Raw genomic sequence first — 25,309 nt, forward strand, 5'->3', positions numbered from 1 at the left:
AATACAATAATAAAATGTAGAAAGTTAAGTACTGTAATATCTTACATAGTATAACGTAACACATAACGCAGTACATGTGCTCATATGGATGATGCTTTTTTGTTTAAAAAATAAATAAAAGACTATTTAAACAGGAACAGGATACAATAAGCTTAAGATTTAAGGTCCTTGGCATTTTAGCACAGCTGAGATTTAAACTAAGAACTTATAATCTGTACCACAAAACCAAATTCTAGTCGATTTCTGTCTCTGGCACTGACTGTGTATAGTGCATGAGTTGGATGGGTGCCCTGTGATGGATATTGTGCCCTGTGATGGATGGGTCCGTACCTCATCCAGCGTGCACTAAACCATGTTCCCATGGGATATGTTCCAAGCTCTTCACAACCATTTGTAGGATACAGGGTAAAGAAATTGGAAGTTTGGATCAATCTGAAACCAGCACTGTTTCATTACAGTTTCATTGTTGTTCACAAACTAATCCAGTTATTCACTCATAATGCTTTTTGCAACGATTAAACCTGAAGGACACCAATATGGGATCATTTCAGAAGCATTTTAGACCTGATCTCCTCATACCTTAAAAAAAATGCATTCAGTTTTTCTTATTTAGCATAATCACATCATCTTATTTAAATATTTTTGAATATTCGCGCTCGTGCCAGATTCTGGCCAATCGTAGCGCTCCTAATTAGCCTGTAGGCGTGTCCTTGTACACACTAGGAAGAGGTTGAAGTGTTGATCACGTGGTATTGTATTGCCTTCTTGCCTCCGCGCGCGCTTCACTGACGCTTTGGTAATGAAACATGTCCTCCTCTGAGAGCTCTGCAGTCGGTGGAGTTCAGGGCTCTTTGCTCAAACTTCACTCCTTTATCGGAGACACAGAAACGCGAAACGCTGCTGTTATATGCCATGATATTATTGGAGACCTGGGACAGGAGTGTATGGTAACCAAGAGCGAGAATGTGTTGGGTGAGATGCTATAAAAACTTAGCTGTTAGCTAACTCACAGTAACGCCGAGAGTTTGTTTATTATAGTAGTAAATATAAGTAAATGTGTGTATTCAGGCTTATATAGAATTTAATTTGTGTACAATCTTATAGATGGCTCAAGTCAAGACAAGAAGCTTTTTATTGGCATTTCAACCATATATAGCTGTTACAGTACACAGTGAAATGAGACAAAGTTTCTCCAGGATCATGGTGTTACATAGAACAAAGACAGAGCTATGGACTTAGTTAGTCCTAGATACATAAAGTGCATCTGTGTGACCTGGTGCAAACAGTGCAGGACAGGACAAGAAAGTGCAGGACAGGACAAGAAAGTGCAGGACAGGACAAGAAAGTGCAGGACAGGACAAGAAAGTGCAGGACAGGACAAGAAAGTGCAGGACAGGACAAGAAAGTGCAGGACAGGACAAGAAAGTGCAGGACAAAAGACAGTGCAGGACAAGACAGACAAGACCGTGCAGGACAGAAAGACAGTGCAGGACAATTAGACAGTGCAAACAAAAAATACAAACATCACACAAAAGACAATACACAAAAGCAGCACAGACCAGTGTAAATACTGTATGATCAATCAATATTACATGGGCAGAAATACTGGAATGAACACATTAGTATTATAGCAGACGTTACATGAGGCATTGTAAAGTATTGTGCAAAACAGCAATCAACTGAAATGTGAGACAGAATGTGCAAAGAGCCAAAACAGTGTGCAAAACAGCATGTAAACAGTTTGATGGATGTAAGCAGAATGTAAACAGTTTGATTTGTCAGTGTGTGTATATGGTGTAGGTCTGTGCAGTCCATATAGTTGATGTGTGTTGTGTTGTGTTGTGTTCAGTTCAGTTCAGTTGTTAACTCGTGCTGTGACATAAAAAACAAATAGGTCATGAATGCTTTGTTTGCAGCTATAGACTGTTATAAGAATGCACCTGTTTTTCTATGTGAATGTAGCTAGATCCAGTATACAGTACAGTCACTAAACTCACTCAAACTTCCCAAAACAGCTTTCCAGACTTCCTTGTTGTTTGCAAAAGAAGAAGGACTACTTACCTTTCTCCGAAAGTCCCTGTCCAGTGACATGGTGAGACTTTTGCAAGCTGATCATACCTCTTGCTTTATTAGTATTTGTATCTGTTTGTTTAATACTGTGCATGATCTCTAGCTCCAGGATGCCAGGGTGGATATCCTCAATCTGCTGGCGTTATTCCTGCAGAAGATGGCTGACCATGTTAAAGGATGGGAGAAGAACTACGCCATTGAGCTCAAGGTTACCCGCATTCGGTTTCAGTTCTCCTTTTTTACTACATGCACAGCTGCTAAGAAAGCTGTAAGGCAGACTCTGACTGGATGCCACATTCCTCCCTCGGAATATAGACCTATTATCAATGGCTATGTACTAAATAAGTGGCAAGAGGAATTTAATACATGGTCGAATAACAAACTGTTTGAAATACACCCTGAAATTACTAACAGGTCTCTAATACCTATGAAATCAAGATCCGATCAGGTGACCTTAACCAGATGTAGAATCGGGCATATAAGACTGACACATGAATACTTGCTGAAAGGAGAAGACCCCATTCAGTGCATGTACTGCAGCATTCCCCTTACTGTCAAGCATATTTTGTTGGACTATCCTGCGCATAATGACCACAGAAGGTTATTTTATGAGGCCAACTCATTTAAAGAGCTATTTTACAAGGTTTCATCAGAAAAAGTTTGAGAGATTCTGTCATATACTGTATTAATGTAAAACATTTCATTTAAGTTGTCCATATTTGTCTATATTTACTTCTTTGTGATTTTAGGTTATTTTAGTTCTTATTAACCGTTCTTGCCATGAAGATAGCCTCAGTAGCTGACATGGCAGTAAATTATAGCAACTAACTAACTAATTTTACTACATGCAATAAGTAACATCGAGATTCAGATATTGATCCTACAGTGACATGCTTTTTGTAACCAACTCTTGAAAGGCCAAATTATCTCATTTAAAAACAAGGTGAATTTTTTTTTTATTCATGAACAGGACACTTGTCTTGTTGTCTACACGAAAGACAAATCTGCAAAATGTAGGGGACCTGCTTTAGAGCTGCTAATCAAGGTAAGGACTTTTTATTGATATTAAGCAAAGATTTTTAGCTCTTTATGCTTTTTATTCGGTTTAAATTATATGTTGCTGAAAATAACACTTAGATTTGTTCATTTTGCAAATCTTATCAGGTACTCTATTTAACCAAGGACTCGAGTGTTGCTCAGGACCTCAAACTAGGAGACATGTTCAACAAATTATATGGGGAGCTTTGCCAGAAAAACAAAATACCTGACACAGGCAAGTTGAGCTATCAAATTCTCTTTACCTGGAAAGAATCATTTGTTCCATTTAGAAGTATTGCAGCACTGAGATTAAGAAAAGTATTTTTTAAATCAAATAAGTGAAAATTAAATTGCTTTAACACCCAGAAACTTGTCTATCTCTCAGGCTCATAAATCAGATAGTAGTGGTGGTGATGTCGATTCATCTCAGTGACTCGAATCTTGTGATTCAGTTCACCAAACAAAGTTTCATTCAGTGACCCTTTGCACAAGTGACATCATAGCATGTCAATTGGGTCAAAGTTATTGTTTCTTTTGGGTGAAGTTATTTTCAATGAGAATACAAATGTAATTTTTAAAAAAAGTTATAAAATGTTCACATGTGTTCACATGTGATGTGTATGTCTATTTAAAAAAAAATAATCTTTCATCAATCAATTATCATTGCTGCACTATGATGTCTAGTGGCTTATGCTACACAAACCACAATTCATGTAGCTTAATTCTACACACTTTTTAAATACACCACCTACCTTCTTTCCCTTCCAGTTGAAAGTTTGGTGAAGCAATCGATCAACAAGAAAGTATAAGCGGACCCGACATCGATCAGTTCACCTAGTTTATTCGCTCGTGAATTGAAAGCACAACTTCGTTCAGAATCAACTGCTGCTCTCAATCTTCGGTCGGAACTTAACTGTATGAGCATCGATTAATTTCCGAATGAAATGAAGCTATCAGATCGAAAATGCATTCAAACCCATCCATTTGAATAATTTGTGAATCTGTTTTTCCATGTGTGTCTGTTTTAACACACATGTAGTTTGGTTTGTAAGTGCCCCAGTAGAAATAAACCCATATGGAAGACATGATTTAAATGTTGGCAGTAGTCTCATTAAGGACTTTTTTCTGTGTTGTTAAGAAATAACGACACGACTGAATGGACATTCACACACAAGTTTCTACACAAACGCTCTCTCTCGAGAATTATTTTGGAATGCTAGTTGCACCACCCACTGATAGATGTTATTACTATCGCCACCAGCAGTATCAACACCGACTGGCGACTTGTGTGTGAACATACTGACACTGACTTTGTCATCTGTTGTTTCACTACTTAACTGTCGTCTTTTTCATCTATTAAGATGGATAATAAAAGACAATAGATAGATATTAAGATCACCATGGCAACAAATTTTCAGATTCATCCAACTTGCTAACATTAACTCTGTGCTCTTCTTTTCTCCTTAAAGTGCTGGGGAGTATTTATGAACTTCTTGGAGTACTGGGTGAAGTGAACCCTAGTGAGATGGTCAACAATTCAGACAAGCTCTATAAGGCCTACCTCAGAGAACTGAAAGGACAGGTAAATAAGCAGCTTCCACTACATATTAAATCATAACAGACTAACTCACTAAACATGTATAGATTGCTTAGATTTCTAAGAAGTGTTCATGTATTTCAGATGACCTCTGCTACGAGGGAGCCGAAACTTCCTGTCGTTGCTGGTGTTCTGAGAGGGATCACAGCACTGATGGTGAACTTCACCAAATCGATGGATGAAGGTCTGTGTCTGTGTGTGTCTGTCTGTGTGTGTCTGTCTGTGTGTGTCTGTCTGTGTGTGTCTGTCTGTGTGTGTCTGTCTGTGTGTGTCTGTCTGTGTCTGTGTCTGTCTGTGTCTGTGTCTGTCTGTGTCTGTGTGTGTCTGTGTGTGTCTGTGTCTGTGTGTCTGTGTGTGTCTGTGTGTGTCTGTGTCTGTGTGTGTCTGTCTGTGTGTCTGTGTCTGTCTGTCTGTGTCTGTCTGTCTGTGTGTCTGTCTGTCTGTGTGTCTGTCTGTCTGTGTGTCTGTCTGTCTGTGTGTGTGTGTCTGTCTGTGTGTGTGTCTGTCTGTCTGTGTGTCTGTCTGTCTGTGTGTGTGTCTGTCTGTGTGTGTGTGTGTCTGTCTGTGTGTGTGTCTCTGTCTGTGTGTCTGTCTGTCTGTGTGTCTGTCTGTCTGTGTGTCTGTCTGTCTGTGTGTCTGTCTCTGTGTCTGTGTCTGTCTCTGTCTGTCTGTGTGTCTGTCTGTCTGTGTGTGTCTGTCTGTCTGTCTGTCTGTGTGTGTGTCTGTCTGTGTGTGTGTGTCTGTGTGTGTCTGTCTGTCTGTCTGTGTGTGTGTGTCTGATTGTCTGTCTGTGAGTCTGTCTGTGTGTCTGTCTGTGTGTCTGTGTGTCTGTCTGTGTGTCTGTGTGTCTGTCTGTCTGTGAGTCTGTCTGTCTGTCTGTGAGTCTGTCTGTCTGTCTGTCTGTTTGTGTCTGTCCGTCTGTCTGTCTGTGTCTGTGTGTCTGTCTGTCTGTGAGTCTGTCTGTCTGTCTGTCTGTGAGTGTGTCTGTCTGTCTGTCTGTGAGTCTGTCTGTCTGTCTGTCTGTCTGTGAGTCTGTCTGTCTGTCTGTGAGTCTGTCTGTCTGTCTGTGTGTCTGTCTGTGTGTCTGTCTGTGTGTCTGTCTGTGTGTCTGTCTGTGTGTCTGTCTGTGTGTCTGTCTGTGTGTGTGTGTCTGTCCGTGTGTGTTCTTTTGTAAGGATGTTGACACCAGGATTTCTGATTGCTCTTATCTCATGTCTAACATTTTGTCTAAAACAGACCCTGTTACCTCAAAGGAAATTTTTGACTATGCACTAAAGGCAATCTGCCCACAGGTAAGTGAACCTGATTTGCTTTTTAAACCTACTTCTAATTCCATGAACGGCTTTTACAGAATCTTTCTTCTTAACCTCTTTAGACTGAAATGAAGCGCTACGCAGTCCCATTAGGTAAGAGGTCACTGTTTTTATTATGATCGCAACAAAATGTCTGCATGAGATTACAGATTGTTTTTTTTGTGTGATGATACAAGCGTGTGACTGAATAAGATGCCTTTTATCCTGTATAAGAAATCCAGAATTGACTGTGGGAACATCACCAGTGACCAGACATACTATTTCTCCCGTGTCAATGAAAGTGACACTAGTTAAAAGTGAGCTTCTTTGAGCTTGTGTATGTGGAAGAGGGTAGATAGCACTTTCCTCTAAGTGTGTTACAGTGCTTTTTGACTATGTGGCTGAAAATCGTGAAGTCTTGAAATCTTGTCTTCCTATTGCACAAAGTCATGTCTATATGTGTTTGTCTGTGTGTCTCTGTCTGTCTGTGCATGTGCACCTTTTGGCAGCTGGACTGAAACTCTTTACGAAGCACGCAGGCCAGTTCAGCAGCTGCCTCATGGACCACTACAGGACAGTTTTTGACGTGATGTCCAAACTTTGCGGACACATAAATCCCGAAATGAAGAAAACAAGTTATGCTGCTCTGGAGTCTTTCCTTAAACAGGTTGCTATCTAGATGTACAGTATAGAAGCCTATACTTCCCTTTATGCAGTTAAAATGTATGATTCCTGTTCTGGTTTTGATCATCCTGTAGGTTGCCACCCTGGTATCTGAAGACATTGAGCAGCATCAGGGCAAGCTGAAGTTCTTTATGCAGAGGTTTTGCTCTATTATCAGGACAATGGACTCCTCTAACAAAGAACTCTCCATTGCTATAAGAGGATATGGACTTTTCGCGGCAGTGAGTCTTATTTGAGTAATAATTTGAATGCCGTGATCTCAACTTACTTAGAGTTAGTAGTTAAGACGTATAACATAATCTTGATCGTTGTCCTTTGTGTGGGCGTAGCCGTGTAAGGTGGTGTGCCCTCAGGACGTAGATTTGATGTACGTCGAGCTTATCCAGCGCTGTAAGCAGATGTACTTGATCGAGTCGGACCGCGATGACGATAACGTTTACCAGCTGCCTAGTTTCCTGGACTCCATCGCTAGTGTTCTGATCCACCTGGACAAAGTAAGTGACACCATGGATCCTTGGATTTAGTTGGTTAGTGGTAGATACTGAAGGTAATAGTGTAATTAAAATGATTTGGGGTTGATTTGAACAGTTTCATTGACAAATAAATTTGATTACTTTTTGAATTTGTTTTAGTTGAGTTGAATTTTGTTAAATTTCATTTCCAGATTCCTGAAGTGTACACTTCGGTGCTCGAGCGCCTCTTGGTGGTACAGATAGACACCTTCCCTCTGTACAGTCAGAAAATGCAGTACACCACATGTCGCTCGATCATCAAGGTTCTTGTTGCGATGGCAGCCAGGGACCCTGTCCTTTGGAGTTTCACCAGCTCTGTAGGTAAGTGTCATCTTCTAAAGGCTGTCATGTAAAGCTACTCTCACACATACAGGGATTTTATCGCTGCCAGTCACCACTTCGCGTTCCTAATACTTGTTGCCATAGTAACAACGTAATCGGTGTGTAGTTGATGACAGATCAGAAAATGACTCGTTCTGGAGGCAGAGGGTTTGTGTAAAACTTTCACCAGCGTAAATATGCAACACGGCATACAATGAAGAAGAAACACCGTGTTTGCATAAAGTTTTTAAGCTTTTCTCAACTTGTCATGTCTTGGGACATTTTATCTGCTGACCACATGTATATTTCTCTCTCGTCGTATTTCCCAGTTCATCAAGGCTTAATTCGCGTGTGCTCCAAACCAGTTCTTCAAGTAGAGGTACTCTTATTTTAGTGTTTATTATCTAGTCTTTTATTGTATTATATGCTGTTATAATTCTTAACTGGAACATTAATTAATGAACATTCACATTTATTTATTTATTTATTTATTTATTTATTTGCAAAATGTAGTTTGAAAAGAAATCCTTTAAACACAACATCCTCTGCACGAACACACAGGCACTGAGCCGTCCCTCTCACTCACGATGAACCCGTGATGATCTGGCTCACTTACATTGAAATGATCTTTGCGGCTTATCTTTTACTGGTACATCATAGTCATGGACAACAATTTCAATCTATTCTTTTGAGACACCCTGTATTTTGATTTTGCGAAGGATGAAGATGCTGCTCAGAATAATGTCAGCAATGGAGATGTAGCTGCTGAGCCAGCGTTGGTGCGCACGGGAAAGTGGAAGATTCCATCATCTAAGGACTATCTGGACCTTTTCAAGGGGCTTCTGGACTGTGAACATATGAAGGTGTGAACTTTTGTTATCACCCATCAGATTTTCATTTTTCCCTCTTTCTTCAGTAGAAAATCACTGAACTGCTGCTGTAATCATAAAACCTGTTTTGATCCAAGAACTTTTATTCACATTGTTTTAGCTCATGTTCTGTAACATCGCCTCTGAACTGTAATGCAATCCCTCCAAGATTTCATGATTTTGTGATTGCAGAACTGAAGGAAAACTAATACAAAAGCACTTTCCAAATTACTCCTGATTTTCACCCAGAGACACATTGTTATATAATCATAACAGGCATTCAGCCAAATATCTCTTTGATTCATGTGTGTGTCCAACATGAGTACAGCTATCATATAACGTAATTACATATGTGTCTTCTCTGGTAGAAGATTCCTGTGCTTGCAATTTCAGTAGAGAACAAAAAGCACAAAAAATCTCTGCAGGTTGCCTTGCATTTTGTTGTAGAATTGAGCAGTTTTGGTCTCAACAATCATAAAAAACTCTGTTTAATCTTTCTTTCACATGCTGTCTCAGAAAGCTTTTCCTTTGTCCTTGTCCTTGCCCTTTCGGGATGTAAATTTTGCTTTGTGTCTAGGTTTATATTTTAGTTTCTCTGCTACAGGTAATACTTGCTATAAATACACCTGCAGCTAAAATGGCACTAATGAGTTTTATTTTTGCGTACAAACCTGTGTACATTTTACCCGTGTTCCTTTTTTCCTTCTAGGACACTGGATTTCTCGACAGTGCCGCATTAACCAGGAGCTACAGCCTGAAGGCTCTGAACATGCTACTGTATGATGCACTGGTGCAGTCCATTATGAAGATCGTGGAGAAGCTTGATCTCTCTTTGCAGAAAGTGAACACGGACGATGAGGTAGATTCAAAATGAAAAGGCCTCCAAACCCCTAAGGGTTTTTCTGATGTTTGAAAATAATAAAACCCATATTCTTTATTTTATTTCCACTTATCGCAGGGACAGAGTGATGTGGGCTCTGGAGTTATGCCCTCTTCTGATCCCACAAGCAACCTGATACCCAACCGGCCCAAAGATTTCACCGCCTTTGTAAATTTAGTGGACTTTTGCAGGTGCTTTTTATTTTCAGCTAGTGTTGAGATCATGTGTGTGATTTTAAGGAGGCTTAATATAGCGTTCGCCCCAAAACCCGTTTTTTTATTGATGTGTTTTTTTTTGTGATTTGTCTGTTATACTTCTAGTGCATTACTTCCATCAAAGAACCCTGAATATTTTGCTCAGTGGGTTTACCCTCTGTGCCACGAGCTCATCCTTCAGTCTATACGCTTCCCTCTGGTCAGCGGCTTTTACAAACTGCTTTCTCTCTGTATGGTCATTGCCAAGAATATCAAATACTTTCAGGTGAATCCTGCAGTTTCTCTTGTATTCTTGCATAATAGTTTTAGGCCTGCCATATTATTAAAGCCATTCGAGTTTACATCACAATTACGCAGTATGCTTATCTAAAATCTCACCAGATTATTTTTACAACTTTATACATTGTTGTTTTTTTTTTTCCCCAGGGTCAAGGCCCCAAAAGCAACAGTGATGGCTCTCAGGCTAGAAGTGCCTGTTTTGCACTTGTCTCAAAGTTTGGCAAGGAGGTGTGGTTTTTTTTTTGTTGTTGTTGTTTTTTGGTTTTTTCCCTCTTCCTCCTCTTTATTCTTTGCTTCCAACTTAACGTATTTCCTGAAATCTTACTTAATCTATCAGTTGACAGTAGTTGGAGTAGAGTAGTGAGTAGAAACTACTTTTGGTACAGTATTAAACCCCAAGGGAAAATTTGGTGTCACAACACAAGAGCAACAGGGAGGACTAATCGTGCACAATCAACTCATATAAGAAAGGAAGGCCAATGATGTGCATATAAATAACTCTGCATTATTTTTACAGACTGATTTACAGGTTAAAAAAAAAGTACATTAAGGCCATCCTTAAAAATATTCTTGTTTGCCGTAACCCGAACGACCCTGTCAATTTAGGGCCGACTCAACTTTATTTATTTATTTATTTATTTATTTTGCTTTAAGTCCGACCGACTTGCCGGTTGTAAATTTGCTTTAAGACCGACCTTTTTTTTTTTTTTTTTTACTCTTCAAACAACTAATACAAAAGCAATAAAATAATATTAACGGGTTCGGGCACCATAATCCATCTAATACACCGCTTTAACTTGGCACGAAGTTCTGGGAAAACTGTGTCCAGCATCAAAACAAGGTTTGCAATGATGCGCCCAAAGGCACGGCTTAAAGAAAGACCCAGTCAGTGACGTCACGATATGCAAATTTGTTTAAAGTCATACCTACGTAATCACCATCACCAAAATTGTACTCTTTTTTTACTGTTACTGCAAACCAAAATATTTTTAAGGATGGCCTAAACGTGTGATTGTCATCAACATGGGGCTGTTGGGTAAAATAGGACTATTTTGCAATTAGTCTTTTTTTCAGAATTCTTAATTTGGTCAACTTATGTTATTGAAACTTGGCACTAAGCAATATTTTTCTTTCCAATCCCTTCACTCTTTCCTTTTTTTTTCTTGGTCTAAAACTTGAGGAAGGAGTTATGTTAAATAAACCGGCTTTCCCCACAGGTGTGTATGCGTATTAAACAGTATAAAGATGAGCTTCTGGCTGCATGTCTGACTTTTGTGCTGTCACTGCATCCTGACATGGTGGCTTTGGACATCAAAGCGTACATCCCTGCGCTCCAGGTTAGAACAAAATAATTCTTGGATTTCTACATTTAAGTAAGAGAAATAATCCCAAATGAACCACTTGGAAAAGAATAGCATGTGTTTGTGTGTGTGTGTGTGTGTGTTAGGCTGCTCTGCGGCTGGGTCTAAGCCACGCTCCTTTGGCCACCGCAGCACTGAACGCTCTGGAATCATGGTCCTCCTGCATCTCTTCCTCCATCATTCAGCCCTACTATGTGGACATACTACCCCATCTGGATGGCTACCTAAAAACAGGCACCAGCAATGGTGAGAACATTTTCACTTAATCGTCATGTGTAGGTTCTAATTCCAGCACAAACGCAGCCTATACCATGTCCTTCCTATTCCTTGTTTTGTTACAAGTTCCATTCTCTGTGTTCATTTCAATAGATAAATCTTTCTTGAAATCTTTCCCATATCAGATAAGGATGAGAGCAGTATGAACGTTAGGTTTGTGTCTTCGGGCACTGCGAAAGGATACGGCAGAGTTATGATGAGGCTCCTGCAGAAGTCTAAACACCTGCCCGTGGTAATGTACCAAATCACAGACAATTTCATAAGGCACATTAAGTTTCAGTTTAAGTTAAATTGACGTTAATAAAATCTTATATATGTAAAAGTGACGTAAATCCTATGTAATATGTAGTGAATGTAGAAGATTAGCATTTAAATCCAGGAATGCTAGGAACACTACCTTAGTACTGTCTCCATAAGTAATACTCAATAACTACTTTTTATTCACTAGTTGGTTCACTATAGCTACATCTACATACTTATTGTTGTGCAGTGCTGGCACATGTAGTGTAGCCTGGGTTGCTGATTGAAGCATCGGGGTATCAATCTGTTGGGCCCTTGAGCAAGGCCCTTAGCACCCTGGGAGCAGGGAGCATTGTATCATAGCTGCTCTTCGGTTGGGATATCAGAAGAAAAGAATTCCACTGTGTCCCAATTTATTCATTCGTTCCATTATTAATTCATACTTACTGTCTCTGTAATAAGGTGGTGTAGGACATACAATATATTATTGTGTTTGTTTGAGCAAAATGGACGTTTGTGGCCAGAATGCTGATCTGCTGGTTAATTTGTGGTCTCGCAGGGAGACGAGTCTCCCATCGCTGCAGTACGACGGCGAGTGGTGCGACTTTTAGGCCACCTCGGAGGACAACTGAACAGAAGTTTGGTTACAGGTGAGCTGTTTTCCGGAAATAAAAAGTTTCCTAAGGTTCAGGAACATTTTAAACTTCAGGATGGTATCTTTATCGTGAAAAATATAACTATTGTAGATTACTACTGTGCACACTGCAGGAATTTTTTGAAGATTGCTCGTTTTAGGAGTATTAACATTGCCTGTTGTCATTTTTTCAGCCATTTCTGCAGAGGACATGATGAGACGGTTTGTAGCATGGGACAGTGAGAAAAGGCTTAGCTTCGCCGTGCCATTCAAGGATATTAAGCCTGTCATCTACCTGGATCCCTTCCTGCCGAGAATCACAGAGCTTGCTCTCTCCTCTAGTGACAGGCAAACTAAAGTATGTCATTCGTATTACATTCATAGTTATATAATTATACATATAATTGTAAAGGCATATAATATTACGCAAGGGTATTCATCTAAATTATAATTCAACCGAATTATGGCCAGGTTTTTTAAAAATGGTATAATTTTACAGTTTTATATGGAATCATTAAGAATGATGGTGGTCAATCTTTCCTCTGTGGGTCTAGGTGGCAGCGTGTGAGCTTCTTCACAGCCTGGTGGTATATATGGTGGGGAGAGGAGCTCAGATGGCAGAGGGCGAGAAGTCATCTCCACCAATGTACAATCTGCACAAACGGGTCTTCCCCGTGCTGCTACGCCTGGCCTGTGATGTAGATCAGGTCTGTATGACGAGCACTTGGTGAAAAATGGTTAGCACTTTTACCTCACACCTGGGGTTGGGGGTTTAATGATCTCCTGTGCTTCATTCTAGCCATACTTTGGGGGTTTTCTTTGGGTACTCTGACTTCCTTCCAGGGCTAAAGACATGTTTTGTAGGCTGAGTGGTATCTCTGAATCGCCCATGTATGAAATCATGCCCTGAATTGGGTTGATGGTGTCCGCTGGGATAGACACCAGGTACCCAGTAACCCTGTGTAGGAGAAGCTGTACACAAAGTGGATAAATGGATTAAATGGAGCTGTACAAAAAATGGAAAAGTGGATAAAAGTGGATAAACGGAACGAATTCTGTCGTATGAGTTTAAGCATTCTTATTTGTATATGCTCACTTCTCTCAGGTGACAAGGCAGCTGTTTGAGCCCCTGGTGATGCAACTAATCCACTGGTTTACCAACAACAAAAAATTTGAGAGTCAGGACACAGTAGCAGTGCTGGAAGCCATTCTGGTAAATATCACTGAAGCTATTTTTTGTTTGTTTAAAGGTATGGAAAAGGATCATGAAACGATTCATTATTCTTATTATTTTCTTAATATTTATTCATGAGCTTGATAATGTAACAGCTACATTTCTGGACCATTATTAGTCATTATTAGTCATGCTAATTTATAACAGTGCTGTTGAGTTCTTATCAGACTGAAGCTGCTGATAATTTTTCTTTAATAGGAAATTAGACTGCCTGTAGTTCCGGCTGCAAGGTTTACATTAACAGGGACATGGTGAACACCAGGGGCGGTTCTAGGCCTTTTTTAGGGTGGCCCCCTGTCTGTGATCTCAGCTACCCTAAAACTAAAAGTATAATTTTTACTTTCATAAATAAACAACAAAATTACGTTAAAATGCAGGACATGTCGTCAATGGGAAAGAAAATTTTTATCAGTTTGATCCAAGAGCGATTTTTTTTTTACTTTGCTTTTATGCGTGTGTGTTGTAGTCTTTCAAAAGTGTGTCATCAGCTGTCTGCTTTATTTGAATGGAGAAGCTCAGAGTCAGTCAGAGCTGGAGGCGTTTATCTATAATGTTAATTGGCGGAAAACCGTAAAGACAGCAACCAAAAGCAGTGAAATTTCACTATTGTTATTACCAGAGTTGATAGCACAAACAAAATATTAATGCAAACAATCCATTCAATGGATTTTTTTTTTTTTATTAATGACTGCATTCATTGGACACACTGTTTGTAGAGAATGCACACATACATGAACTGATTTGGTTCAAGACTGTCATCATTACATCATGCATAAAATTTTGGTGTCCACTTTTGCCATTTAATAATGCCATAACTTTTGGCTTACTATGTAGTCATATAAAATAGAACTCTTCTTGTGTTAAATTCTCACTGAGGGCTAAAACCCCTCTAAAGATGAAATCCTAGAACCGCCCCTGGTGAACACCTATATAAAAAGATTCAATCGTGGATATGGTGAAGATTTATTTAGCAATATTGCAAAGTATATTACAAAATACACTATACTGTGTATACTGCTATACAGTAAGTATACAGGAACAACAGGAATTTATTTTTTGGCGGTCTTTCGCCAACTATAAATGAACAAAAAGTGTGTTGCGTTGTCATAAATTAACGAAAAATGTAATAGTAAGTCGCTGTAGTAAGAGAGGAATAAAACAGATAGGTACAAGCTGTTATTGAAAATGTTGTTTATTTTAAAAACCCAGAGTTCATAATATTTTTTTTACATGAGAACATCCATATATGTTGATCAATAGTAGTTATTTGGTTTATTTACTAAGAATAAGAATATTTTATGCTGTAAACCTTGGCTGTGACTGTTTTGATATCCAGGATGGCGTGGTGGATCCACTCGACAGCACCCTGAGGGACTTCAGTGGCCGCTGCATTCAGGAGTTTGTGAAGTGGTCGATCAAACAGACCTCCCCTGAGCAGCAGAAAAACAGCCCAGCCAACATCAAGTCCTTGTTCAAGCGCATCTATAGTCTTGCCCTGCATCCCAATGTCTTCAAGAGACTCGGAGCTGCACTGGCATTTAACAACATCTACAGACACTTCAGGTGTGCATATGCTTCAATAGTAGCTTGAGACCATTATTTAGTGGTTTGATTATTATTATTTTTTTAACTGTGGAAGAAGCCACTTGTGCTGAGATGTTTCTATTTACATGAAAAAAGTATTTTGAATAATAAGTAGAAATTTTATCTGTGCGTTAACCACAGTGCATTTATAAGGGCCGGGTTTCCCAAGCAGGTCATAAGGGACCTAGTCCTGATTTTTGCCTCTCACAGCTCCCATTATTTGTACCAAATGCAATATACAGAAAACACTGGTTTAGGGATTTTAGCATAATAGGGTTTAGCATAATAGTGAATCTAAAGCATATAGCTTTGTGTGGAAGATTTTTGTATAATTTTTGTCTTTTTCTCTTTCAGAGAGGAAAACTCTCTTGTGCAGCAGTTTGTATTTGAGGTGCTAGTGGTGTTTATAGAGAGCTTGGCTTTAGCGCACACTGATGAAAAATCACTGGGTAAGAGACCATTCCCTTTTTTTTTACGTTTAGCATAATTGATTTGATTATGTGTAAATGATTATGGTGCTTTGGTCTGATCCTTACAGGAACTGTACAGCAGTGCTGCAGTGCTTTAGACCATCTCAAAAGGATAATTAAACACAAGGCAGACTCGCTTAATCAGAACACCAAGAGACGCATACCAAGGTATAAGACGTGTGGCTGCAGCCCATTTGTTTATGTTGAATGATTGGTACTTGATAAGTTGAAAATGTAACCCAGCTGTGTGGGAAGTGTTAAGCAGACAACGTTTATTTACGGTCCATAGGGGTTTCCCTCCAGACCAGTCTCTGAGTCTCAGCAACATGGTCATGTGGCTGCTGACCCAATGCGGACGTCCGCAGACCGAATGCCGTCACAAATGTCTTGAACTCTTCTACGAGTTTGTCCCACTGCTGCCAGGTAGCTGAAAGTCTTGCACACTGATGAAGAGTAATTTTATACTTCCACAGGATTATATCTTTATTTGAGATTGTTGATTTGTAAGGGAATTGTAAGAGATTTGAGACTCACTTTAATTTATTTACCTTCATGCTCAGATAAGACTACTGCAGCACAGTGGATAGACAAGCAGGTTAAAAACGAAGGTCAGAAATTTTTAATCAAACGTCTGGAAGGAGGAGGCTTGCTAGGCCAACCCACTTTGAGAGAAGTGGAAGCCCCTTTCAGTGTCCGGGCCACCCTCCAGTGGATGGATCTTTTACTGGCTGTCCTTGACTGCTACAACACCTTCACCAGCCTCCGTCTCATGCAGCCTCAAAGAATTCTGGGTAGGTCCAGGTAGCCAAAAAGAATCACGTTATAATAATGAAACAATGTTTTCAGATCAATCTGTGTTTTTGTACTAACAGCCAATTCACAGGGGCTTAAAGGTGGGGTGCACGATGTTTGAAAGCCAATGTTGATATTTGAAATCACCAAAACAAACACGCCCCTAACCCAAATGGTTAAAACCCTGTTTTGATAGCTCCGCCCCACACATACATGCGTAACCCAGGCAACTATTATAGCGGAACCTGCTGGGGCAGCTGGCCGAGGGGATATTTTTATCAATAAATGAACTCAATGAGTAATACTATAGTAATACAAATGTGTTTTTGTAGTACTGTGTGTTGTACCGTGAAAGGTTTATCTCCGTTTCACCGGAAGACGACATTCAACACCTAGAAATCGAGGCAGAGGTAACGACAGAGGCTAATGTCAGACATGCCCACTGAACACTCTCTCTGCCGGGTTATTTTCGGGTTATTTAATATGCCACAGTAAATAATTTAAAGAATAATGTCCTCACACATTAGGCACAACTTAAATGTGTATGTTCTGTACGTAGAATATTTATCCATGGACTAGTTTACACACCTAATAGAAGTATTGAAAAAAATAAATTTCAGTAATTATGGAACATGGTCTTAAACTCATTCTTATATTATCAGCTGCTTCACTATATATGCTTGTTTGTTTCTATTGCTTTTCACCAGACTCTGGTGAGGAGTCCCAATTCCTGCCAGCCCTCCGTTTCTTCCTCACCGAACTGGCGTTGGAAGACCTGAATTCTGCCAGGGCCTGTTTCAGGGTGGCTGACTCGACTTGGTCACACTTTAGCCCTCGTGAGCAAGAGCTGTACAACTACAGCAAGTGCACCATCATAGTGCGCCTGCTGGAGTTCTCCACCATGGTGCTGCTCAAATGCCAGGAGGATGTCTGGAAGGTTTGATGTTTATTACAATGATGCATTTGATGGTATAAAACGGGATGAAAAAAACAAAAACAACTTGTCATGCGTTGTCTGAAATTCTCATTCCAGCTACTGGAAAAGGACTTTTTCAGTGCCACCTTCTTCATATTGGTCAGCATGACTGTATGTGAACCCTCTTCTATTGGCTTCAATATGGCCGATTTGGAGGTGATGACTCGGTTGCCTGAGGTGTGTGTACCGCTGTTGAAGGCTCTGGCTGCAACACCCTACAGGACTGATCTGGAGAATGCCATTAGGAAGAAGATAACTGCCCAGAGGTCTGATACTACTACTACTACTACTAACACGACTAATAACAATAATAATACTTAAGTTTAAACTTGATTTAGCCCAGTATAAATTCTGCTTCATGTTGCCTGAACAGTGTGGAAGAGTTGTGTGCAGTAGATCTGTATGATCCAGACACTCGTGACAGTCATGCCAAGCTAGAGCTCTTACTCTCAGCCTGTAAACAGCTTCACCAGAGTGGGATTCTGAGCTCTGTCCTACAAAACCAGGTAGCCTGTTCTCCAACTTGATTTTGTTCAGTTTATATTCACATTGTGCTGTTTATATTTTTACCCTTAGCATATTTTTTTTTGGTCCAGGATCAGGCTGACCATAGCTCTGTAGGATCCAGACTTCTCATGGCAGTTTACAAAGGCATCGCACCTGGAGGGGACAGGAAGTCCCTCCCCTCCATGGATGTAGGTAGCAGGAAGCTAGCTAATGGTCTTGTGCAGCTGGCTTTCTCACTGGGTGATCAGGCAAGTACAGTATGCATATTTGGATGTTATTACAGCAGAATATCCGTGCAGATCACCTGCAACAACGAAATAACTTCTTGTTTTTATCACACAGACAGAGCAGTTGGTAGATCTGCTACTCAACTCAATCACACTGTCAGTGCCTCTGACTGGCAGCTTGAATCCTCATTTCCTCAGCTTTTCCCATGGAGAATATTTCTACAGCCTTTTCCAAAACACCACCAATGCAGAGCTTTTGCTGAAGCTGGACCATTCGGTGCCTCTGCTGCTTAATGCAGCCACACAGAGTCCCAACATGGTAAGATTTCCTGGAAGGATTATCAGACTCGGTGAAATTATACCTTGCTTGTTTCCTTCATCCATATAACCTGATTTCTACATCCTTAATGGATAAGATCACTGGAAAAGTTTTCAGTCTAAATGCATATTTGCATGAGGTATTATCAGTACTAATTAACACCCTTGAAAGTCCTGCCCCTTCCTCATCTCATCTTAATAAGGTTTTATGACTTTTGTGTCAGCTTGTTGTTCCTTGCAACCGAGTGAATTCTTTTATTCTCTGCCTTTCGGTGTATGTTTGTAGAAGACATAACAAAGTGCCTGTTGTTTCCCAGGTTAGCGTCCTCCTCAATGGCATGTTGGATCACAGTTTCCGTGAACGTTCTGTCAGAAAGACTCAAGGCTCACGATTAGCAGAGCAAGTACTGAAGCAGTGGGACTTGTTGAAACCCTGGTGGACAGGTCCCTCCTCTTCACCTGAAAGCAAAACCTCAACTCTTACACTGCTTTCCAAAGTTCTGCAGGTATCAGAAATGCGTCAGTGCACGCGATGCTGCTTTTAGACACTTTAAAAATAAAATATTTTATAAAAATAATTACATGCTTGCATACTTTCTGTAACTATGCTAATAGTTCTGTCAATTCTGGTTTGGATTTTTTTGTTCTCTTATTGTCCATAGATCGACTCTTCAGTTAGCACGAATACTTGTCACCCAGCTTTTACTGCTGTTTTTGGCACCTTTACCACCCTCATCACAGATACAACTCTGCCCTTAAATCTGAAGGTAGTGATTTTCTTCTCATTTTTTTTTTTATCTTAAATTTTTTTTTTTATTATTTTGTCATTCCAAGCTGTATAGTTCTGCATGTGTATGCAATGGTCATGTGACTTAAAGTAAAGACTTGGAGTGACGTTACACTTACAAAAAAATATTTCTTGTCTATTATAGATAGTTTTCATGTTTATTATGAAAGTATTTAAACTTTAATATTTAAAGTAACTTTTAAAAATTGATAAATGTCCTTTTTTGAAACCCCACAGAGCCAGGCACTGATCATGCTGCCCTTTTTCACTACGTTACCCAGTGGTCCGTTGGAAGAACTGCAAAGGGGTCTGCAGACTTTAGTGGCTGCTCATTTCCCAATGCAGTCAGACGAGTTCCCTCGTGGTTCTCTCCAGTGCAACAACTATATGGACTGCGTCCGTAAGGTGAAAGAATGTAAACGGTTGCCAGGAATGTGCCAGGAATTATTATTCATTTATAGGCATATTTTCTGTAATTCTCAAAAAAGTAAAAAAAGGGCAGAACAGAACTAATAAAATATATATATATCCTAGTATGTGGGTTATACTATATATAACTAGTATGTGGATAAGTATTTATGTAGTTAAATAAGTAGGATATAAACACAGTATGTATATGTTTGTCTGTGATCTGAGAGCATGCATTCTCTGTGGCATTGTTTTATGATTACAACGTCACGTTTATTTTCGTACAGAACTGCATTAGTTCCTCATCAAGATCTTATATTGATGATGCAAGAGTCAGATCATCGGGTACAGTCTCCTCCAGCACGTCTCAGATTCTTAATAGGGATAATGTCTTCATTCTTTGGTGGCCAATCCATGTGTGAAAATGATGTCTTGTGCCTATTTTGAGCCTGGTGTATTCCACCATGCTCCATAAAGTATGCTTGTGGTATCAAGGAATTAAAAAAATCCATTGATGGAAAAACCTGGTCATTTAGTATATATTCAGGCACTGACCTCAGGTCAGCCGACCTAATTTTTTCAGGCACAAAACAAATTTTTCAAACCTAGCTCATAAATCTGCCCCCACAAGCTTGTACAGTAGGCATCAGGCATGATTCCAGAAATTCGAATGTATTGATGTTTATTCCTGCTTTCAGTTTTTAGATGCCTTGGAGCTATCACAGAGTCCTCTCCTGTTGAAACTAATGAGTAAAGTACTTTGTCGTGACAAAAAACACATCATGGAAGACCTCTTTCAGACTTGCTTCCAGAGACTCGCACAACAGTAAGAGAAAGAGAAACATTTCCATGATTTGCCCATATCCTGCAATCTGTGGAGAACTCTCTCATATCTACAGTTCCTGACTGTAAATATTCTCTAACAGCTCATCTTGTGAAGTGCAAGTTCTTCTTCTCTGCACCATTTATCAGATGTTCCAGGACAAAGATGTTCCTCTGAACTCCATGCTTCTGGGCTTGCTGGACAGAGTGCTGGTTCCACTGGCCACTCACTGTAGTGCTAAAGCTCTGTCTCAGTTTTTCATCACCAACGTGGCTAACATCATGACTTCTCTACAGGCACGCTTCACAAAAGTGAGTAATGCCTTTACGATCGTGAGCAAACATTGCATTACAGAACAGTCCTTGTTTTTATTTTGCAATATCTTTTCAGTCTGTCGAGTCTGCGTTCGAGAGTCAAATCATCATGAAGATCGGCTGCTGTAAGCTGTTGGAATTGCTTTACTCTCGTCTGCCAAAAGAGGAAATTTACTCTAAAGATTCTGCCATCAACCAGGCCTATTGCGGCCCTATCAAGACAGAGGGGAACGAGTTATCCAAGACCCTGCTCAAGTAAGTAAAGCAGTGTTCATAAATAACTAATGGCATTTTCACTCCTATTTTTTATTACATATATAATATGCTAATGTCGGATTAAAATAACAACCAAATAAAAACAATCGATATTGTTCATTCATTCATTTTCTACCGCTTATGCGAACTTCTCGGGTCACGGGGAGCCTGTCAGGCGTCATCGGGCATCAAGGCAGGATACACCCTGGACGGAGTGCCAACCAATCGCAGGGCACACACACACTCATTTACTCACGCAATCACACACTACGGACAATTTTCCAGAGATGCCAATCGACCTACCATGCATGTCTTTGGACCGGGGGAGGAAACCGGAGTACCCGGAGGAAACCCCCGAGGCACGGGGAGAACATGCAAACTCCGCACACACAAGGTGGAGGTGGGAATCGAAACCCCAACCCTGGAGGTGTGAGGCAAACGTGCTAACCACTAAGCCACCGTGCTCCCCCATCGATATTGTTTTAGACACTAAATAAAAGAAAATGGAGCAGATTATTTTTTGTGTTCACGTATTTTAAATTCTCTGTTTAATGAGAACTGGCAGTAAGAGTGAGAGGGATAATCGCACTTCCATGCAGATGTTTGTAGCTGCTTTTTACGTTGTCTGTGTTGCAGGTCATGTTTTGAGGCTTTCACTGAGAACATGGCAGGAGAGCAGCTTTTGCTTGAGTTGAGGAGGCATTATCATTGTGCTGCTTACAACTGTGCCATCGCTCTCATCAGCTGCTGCTTCAACGAGACCAAGTTCTACCTGGGTTTCCTCTTCACCGAGAAACCTGAGAAGGTGTGCTCCGAGTTGACCATTGTGTCAGAAATTGGACAACACAATACCTGATCTTGAGCTAGTTTTTTTAGGATCTTAGAAGTCTTGAGTAGACGGTACTGTTTCGTATTTTTACTATACGGGTAACTCTAAATATTTGTTTGTCATAGTATACTCTTCTACCCCCACCCCCACCCCCACCCACAGAATCAGTTTATTTTTGACAACCTCATTGACACAAAGAGGACATACAATTTTCCCATAGAGATTGACGTAAGTAATTAATTTACTTGGCTTTTAGTTGTTTTTGTTTTGTCAGCTTTGGAGTGACTGTGATTTGATTTGAATTGTAATCCATGTCGTAATTTGTTTCGACAGTTTCCAATCGAAAGAAAGCGGAAATATGTAATGATCAGAAAGGAAGTGAGTGGAGAAAATGGAGGTGAGATGTCGAGTCAAGGCTTACTGCTTACATCTTATTAATAACTGTCATTGCCTGCATTGACAGTTGCCCCTTATTCAAATACAGGGGTTGGACAAAATAATTTGAACACCTATTATTAGAGGGGTTGTTAATATTTGTATAGGCTACTGTGAAAAAATAAATGTTGTGATTATCATTTATTTATTTTTTTGTTGCTATATATTTTCTAGGTTGCATGCCAGTATATAACAAGCTGTGCTCAGCAGTTAGTTTAAGACCTTATTGAAATGGGTGACATGTCAGACTTTCAAAGGGGACAGATTGTGGGGGAAACAACGTGGACTGTCTAATCCACTCTCTTGTTGTTCTACTGGCCCCATCAATCGCCTACATGGTTGTCACTTTCAGCAAGTATTTGGAAATTCTAGGTGATCAGGTGCATCCTATAGTCCAGATATTGTTTCCGAACAATGACGCTGTTTTCCAAGATGATAATGCACCCCATACACACAACCAGAACAGTCCAGTCTTGGTTTGAGGAGCACCAGTATGAAGTTCAACATCTGTACTGGCCAGCTCGATCACCTGACCTGAATGTCATCAAACCAGTGTGGGAAATTTTGGAAGGAAGCATGAAAAGCAGGTTTCCTGCTCCAACCTCCCTGAAGCAACTAGAAGATAATTTGCTAGAATGAATTGTACAAAATTCCATTAGAAGATATTCAGAATTTGTATGAATCTAATCCAAGAAGGTTAGAAGCTGTATTACATGCAAATGATGGTCCAGCACCCTTTATAAATAGAGATCTTACATATTTCATATCTCATTATTTCATATTGTTTTGTCCAACCCGTGTAGTAACAGAAATAACAATCTGCAGCAGTTTGTACAACAAACTCTTTTGCTTATGTTTTTTGTTTGTGCTTAGTTTAATTGCACACCTTATATTCCCCCATAAATGCTCCATTTTTATCTTTTTCTCTCTGCCAGATGGACCGGTATACCTGTCTTCCCAGTCCTACATGGCAGACAGTAGTCTCAGTGAGGAGATGAGTCAGTTTGACTTCTCTACAGGAGTCCAGAGCTTCTCCTACAACTCCCAGAATCCCTCAGGCCATAGCAAGACTAGTAGGGCAAGGGTGGGTTAAACCTAGAGAGAGTCCTTTTGTGTTTCATGTCACTGTATTGTGTATTCACACTTTTAAGGAGTTAATATTCTCTTTATTAGAAGCATGTGGAGGTTCTGTCTCAGGATGAGAGTGTTGAGTTGGAGATGGATGAGCTGAATCAGCACGAGTGCATGGTCACTATGACTGCCCTGTTCCGCCACATGCAGAGAAACAACATCACCCCAAAAATAGAGGACGTATGTTGAGAATGTCCTTTGTTTATTCCAGGACTCCTATTCAAATACTGAACTTAAGCTCAGTATCCGGGCTTCAGATAGAAGAGTATTCTTTCCTTTTTTTTTTTTAGGGAGTAATACCAAGTGATCTTCCTCCCTGGATGAAATATCTGCATGGGAAGCTTGGTAATCCATCCACTTCACTGAACGTTCGACTGTTCATAGCCAAGCTCATCATCAATACCGAGGAGGTGACTGCTCTTATTCTTTTCCATACGTGGGAGCGAATTTTTAGCAGAGCTCGAGATGTGATTTTTATTTGTTAGTTCTCAGCTCACTGTCATGCTCGTTTTGTTTTACACAGGTATTCCGTCCCTACGCTCGGCACTGGCTGGGTCCAATGTTACAGCTGGTGGTTTCTGGTAACAATGGTGGAGAGGGCATTCACTTTATGGTGGTGGATATAGTGGTCACTCTCCTCTCCTGGACTAGTGTTGCCACTCCAAAGGTATGAGAGTAAAAACCTTCACTTAAGCCTTGGGATAATGTAAGAGCAGTTGCTAAACTCATCGGTTTTAAAAATGCACATATGCATGAATCGCATACATAAACTACAGAAACGTGGTAGCATCTATGTTGCCATGTGACTGGCTGATTAGGTAATCAAAAAAGTGACTTGTCCTACAGGTGTTTCTGTTAGTGGGCGTGTATATAGAAATGTATTTGTGCAGCCTTTATAGCGATTAGAGTTTATGTTAATTAAAACGCTGGTGTGTTCTAGAACAACATTACCTTACTTTTTAGGCTTTATGTGTCTGGCTTAATGTGGTGTCTGTTTTATGTCCCCATTTCTGTTGTTTTTCAGGGTAACACCAGAGATGAGGTCTTGGCCAATCGTCTAATGGAGTTTCTAATGAAAAACTGTTTCCACACCAAAAGAGCAGTATTTCGGCACAATCTGGAGATAATTCGCACCATAGTAGAGTGCTGGAAAGACTGTCTACACATACCATACAAGTATGGAATAACACGTACTAAATTCAACTTTTTTTTGTCTGTAAATCTCAAATTGCACCTCTCACAAGTGCTGAAGACTGAAGAAACTGGTTAGCAATGCAATAGTAAACTATAGTCAGAGATCAGGGAGTCAAGAAGGTCTGTAAAATCCTTCCAGTGCACTGAAACTTGTTACTCTTGTTGCTGCCTGAACTCCTGTACACGATATCCTGAATGAACGGAGCTGATTAAGATGTACCCCTTATGTACAGTATACATTGTTGTATGTGTTAATACCACTCCCCACTTTGTATTCAGACTTTGGTTCCTATGCATCGTTCCTTCACTGTAAAGATTGTTTTTTTTTAATTATTTGTTTGTTTTCTTTCCTTCTTTTGCAGTTTGATATTTGATTACTACTCTGGAAAGGACCCTAACAGCAAAGACAACTCTGTTGGGTTGCAGCTCTTAGGAATAGTACTAGCCAATGATCTTCCCCCTTATGACCCTGCCTGTGGCATTGAACATGACAGGTACCCTAAAGTCCTCAGCTAAAGGGTATAGATGTAACTAAAGACACATTTCCTTTGTAAAATTCAGCTCTTCTTAGTCGATTACTAATTTCATCACTCTCCTTTGGGTCATAAAATAAGTGTACGCGGGGCATTAACCAGTACCACCTCAAAGCAGTCTGATACTCCAGTTAAGTTATTTGTTTTTATTTGGCAATGGTGGGGTTTGCCTTCGAACATAAAGAAAGTAGATGCCATTTAGAATGGGATCAATCACGAGCACA

General features: G+C 40.0%; 1 protein-coding gene across 2 annotated transcripts in view; it reads left to right on the forward strand.

The window, feature by feature from the left end:
• The first annotated feature begins 755 nt into the window (after positions 1-755).
• prkdc (protein kinase, DNA-activated, catalytic subunit) overlaps positions 756-25,309 on the forward strand; it is a 42,662-nt gene continuing 18,108 nt past the window's right edge. The window contains exons 1-51 of one of the 2 annotated variants that reach the window (XM_047803102.1): positions 756-972; positions 2,016-2,092; positions 2,174-2,278; positions 3,041-3,115; positions 3,235-3,343; positions 4,578-4,690; positions 4,790-4,889; positions 5,942-5,997; positions 6,081-6,111; positions 6,507-6,664; positions 6,756-6,902; positions 7,011-7,175; positions 7,346-7,514; positions 7,844-7,893; positions 8,234-8,377; positions 9,093-9,242; positions 9,342-9,454; positions 9,584-9,743; positions 9,905-9,985; positions 10,975-11,094; positions 11,205-11,364; positions 11,520-11,626; positions 12,194-12,284; positions 12,463-12,626; positions 12,823-12,975; positions 13,374-13,481; positions 14,839-15,065; positions 15,441-15,535; positions 15,625-15,724; positions 15,846-15,979; positions 16,117-16,347; positions 17,056-17,285; positions 17,382-17,590; positions 17,698-17,830; positions 17,921-18,079; positions 18,174-18,377; positions 18,694-18,882; positions 19,039-19,143; positions 19,401-19,568; positions 20,270-20,397; positions 20,498-20,705; positions 20,785-20,963; positions 21,600-21,768; positions 21,955-22,020; positions 22,126-22,189; positions 23,163-23,311; positions 23,404-23,538; positions 23,649-23,768; positions 23,882-24,025; positions 24,383-24,534; positions 24,915-25,046. In XM_047803102.1, coding sequence (XP_047659058.1) covers positions 807-972; positions 2,016-2,092; positions 2,174-2,278; positions 3,041-3,115; positions 3,235-3,343; positions 4,578-4,690; positions 4,790-4,889; positions 5,942-5,997; positions 6,081-6,111; positions 6,507-6,664; positions 6,756-6,902; positions 7,011-7,175; positions 7,346-7,514; positions 7,844-7,893; positions 8,234-8,377; positions 9,093-9,242; positions 9,342-9,454; positions 9,584-9,743; positions 9,905-9,985; positions 10,975-11,094; positions 11,205-11,364; positions 11,520-11,626; positions 12,194-12,284; positions 12,463-12,626; positions 12,823-12,975; positions 13,374-13,481; positions 14,839-15,065; positions 15,441-15,535; positions 15,625-15,724; positions 15,846-15,979; positions 16,117-16,347; positions 17,056-17,285; positions 17,382-17,590; positions 17,698-17,830; positions 17,921-18,079; positions 18,174-18,377; positions 18,694-18,882; positions 19,039-19,143; positions 19,401-19,568; positions 20,270-20,397; positions 20,498-20,705; positions 20,785-20,963; positions 21,600-21,768; positions 21,955-22,020; positions 22,126-22,189; positions 23,163-23,311; positions 23,404-23,538; positions 23,649-23,768; positions 23,882-24,025; positions 24,383-24,534; positions 24,915-25,046 — 6,902 coding nt within the window. In that variant the 5' untranslated portion in view covers positions 756-806. Of the gene's footprint in view, positions 973-2,015; positions 2,093-2,173; positions 2,279-3,040; positions 3,116-3,234; positions 3,344-4,577; positions 4,691-4,789; positions 4,890-5,941; positions 5,998-6,080; positions 6,112-6,506; positions 6,665-6,755; positions 6,903-7,010; positions 7,176-7,345; positions 7,515-7,843; positions 7,894-8,233; positions 8,378-9,092; positions 9,243-9,341; positions 9,455-9,583; positions 9,744-9,904; positions 9,986-10,974; positions 11,095-11,204; positions 11,365-11,519; positions 11,627-12,193; positions 12,285-12,462; positions 12,627-12,822; positions 12,976-13,373; positions 13,482-14,838; positions 15,066-15,440; positions 15,536-15,624; positions 15,725-15,845; positions 15,980-16,116; positions 16,348-17,055; positions 17,286-17,381; positions 17,591-17,697; positions 17,831-17,920; positions 18,080-18,173; positions 18,378-18,693; positions 18,883-19,038; positions 19,144-19,400; positions 19,569-20,269; positions 20,398-20,497; positions 20,706-20,784; positions 20,964-21,599; positions 21,769-21,954; positions 22,021-22,125; positions 22,190-23,162; positions 23,312-23,400; positions 23,539-23,648; positions 23,769-23,881; positions 24,026-24,382; positions 24,535-24,914; positions 25,047-25,309 lie in introns of both variants that reach the window. The other variant, XM_027169097.2, reaches the window with a different exon arrangement.

The sequence above is a fragment of the Tachysurus fulvidraco genome, chromosome 1 (assembly GCF_022655615.1).
Source record: "Tachysurus fulvidraco isolate hzauxx_2018 chromosome 1, HZAU_PFXX_2.0, whole genome shotgun sequence".
Classification (NCBI taxonomy): Eukaryota; Metazoa; Chordata; class Actinopteri; order Siluriformes; family Bagridae; genus Tachysurus; species Tachysurus fulvidraco.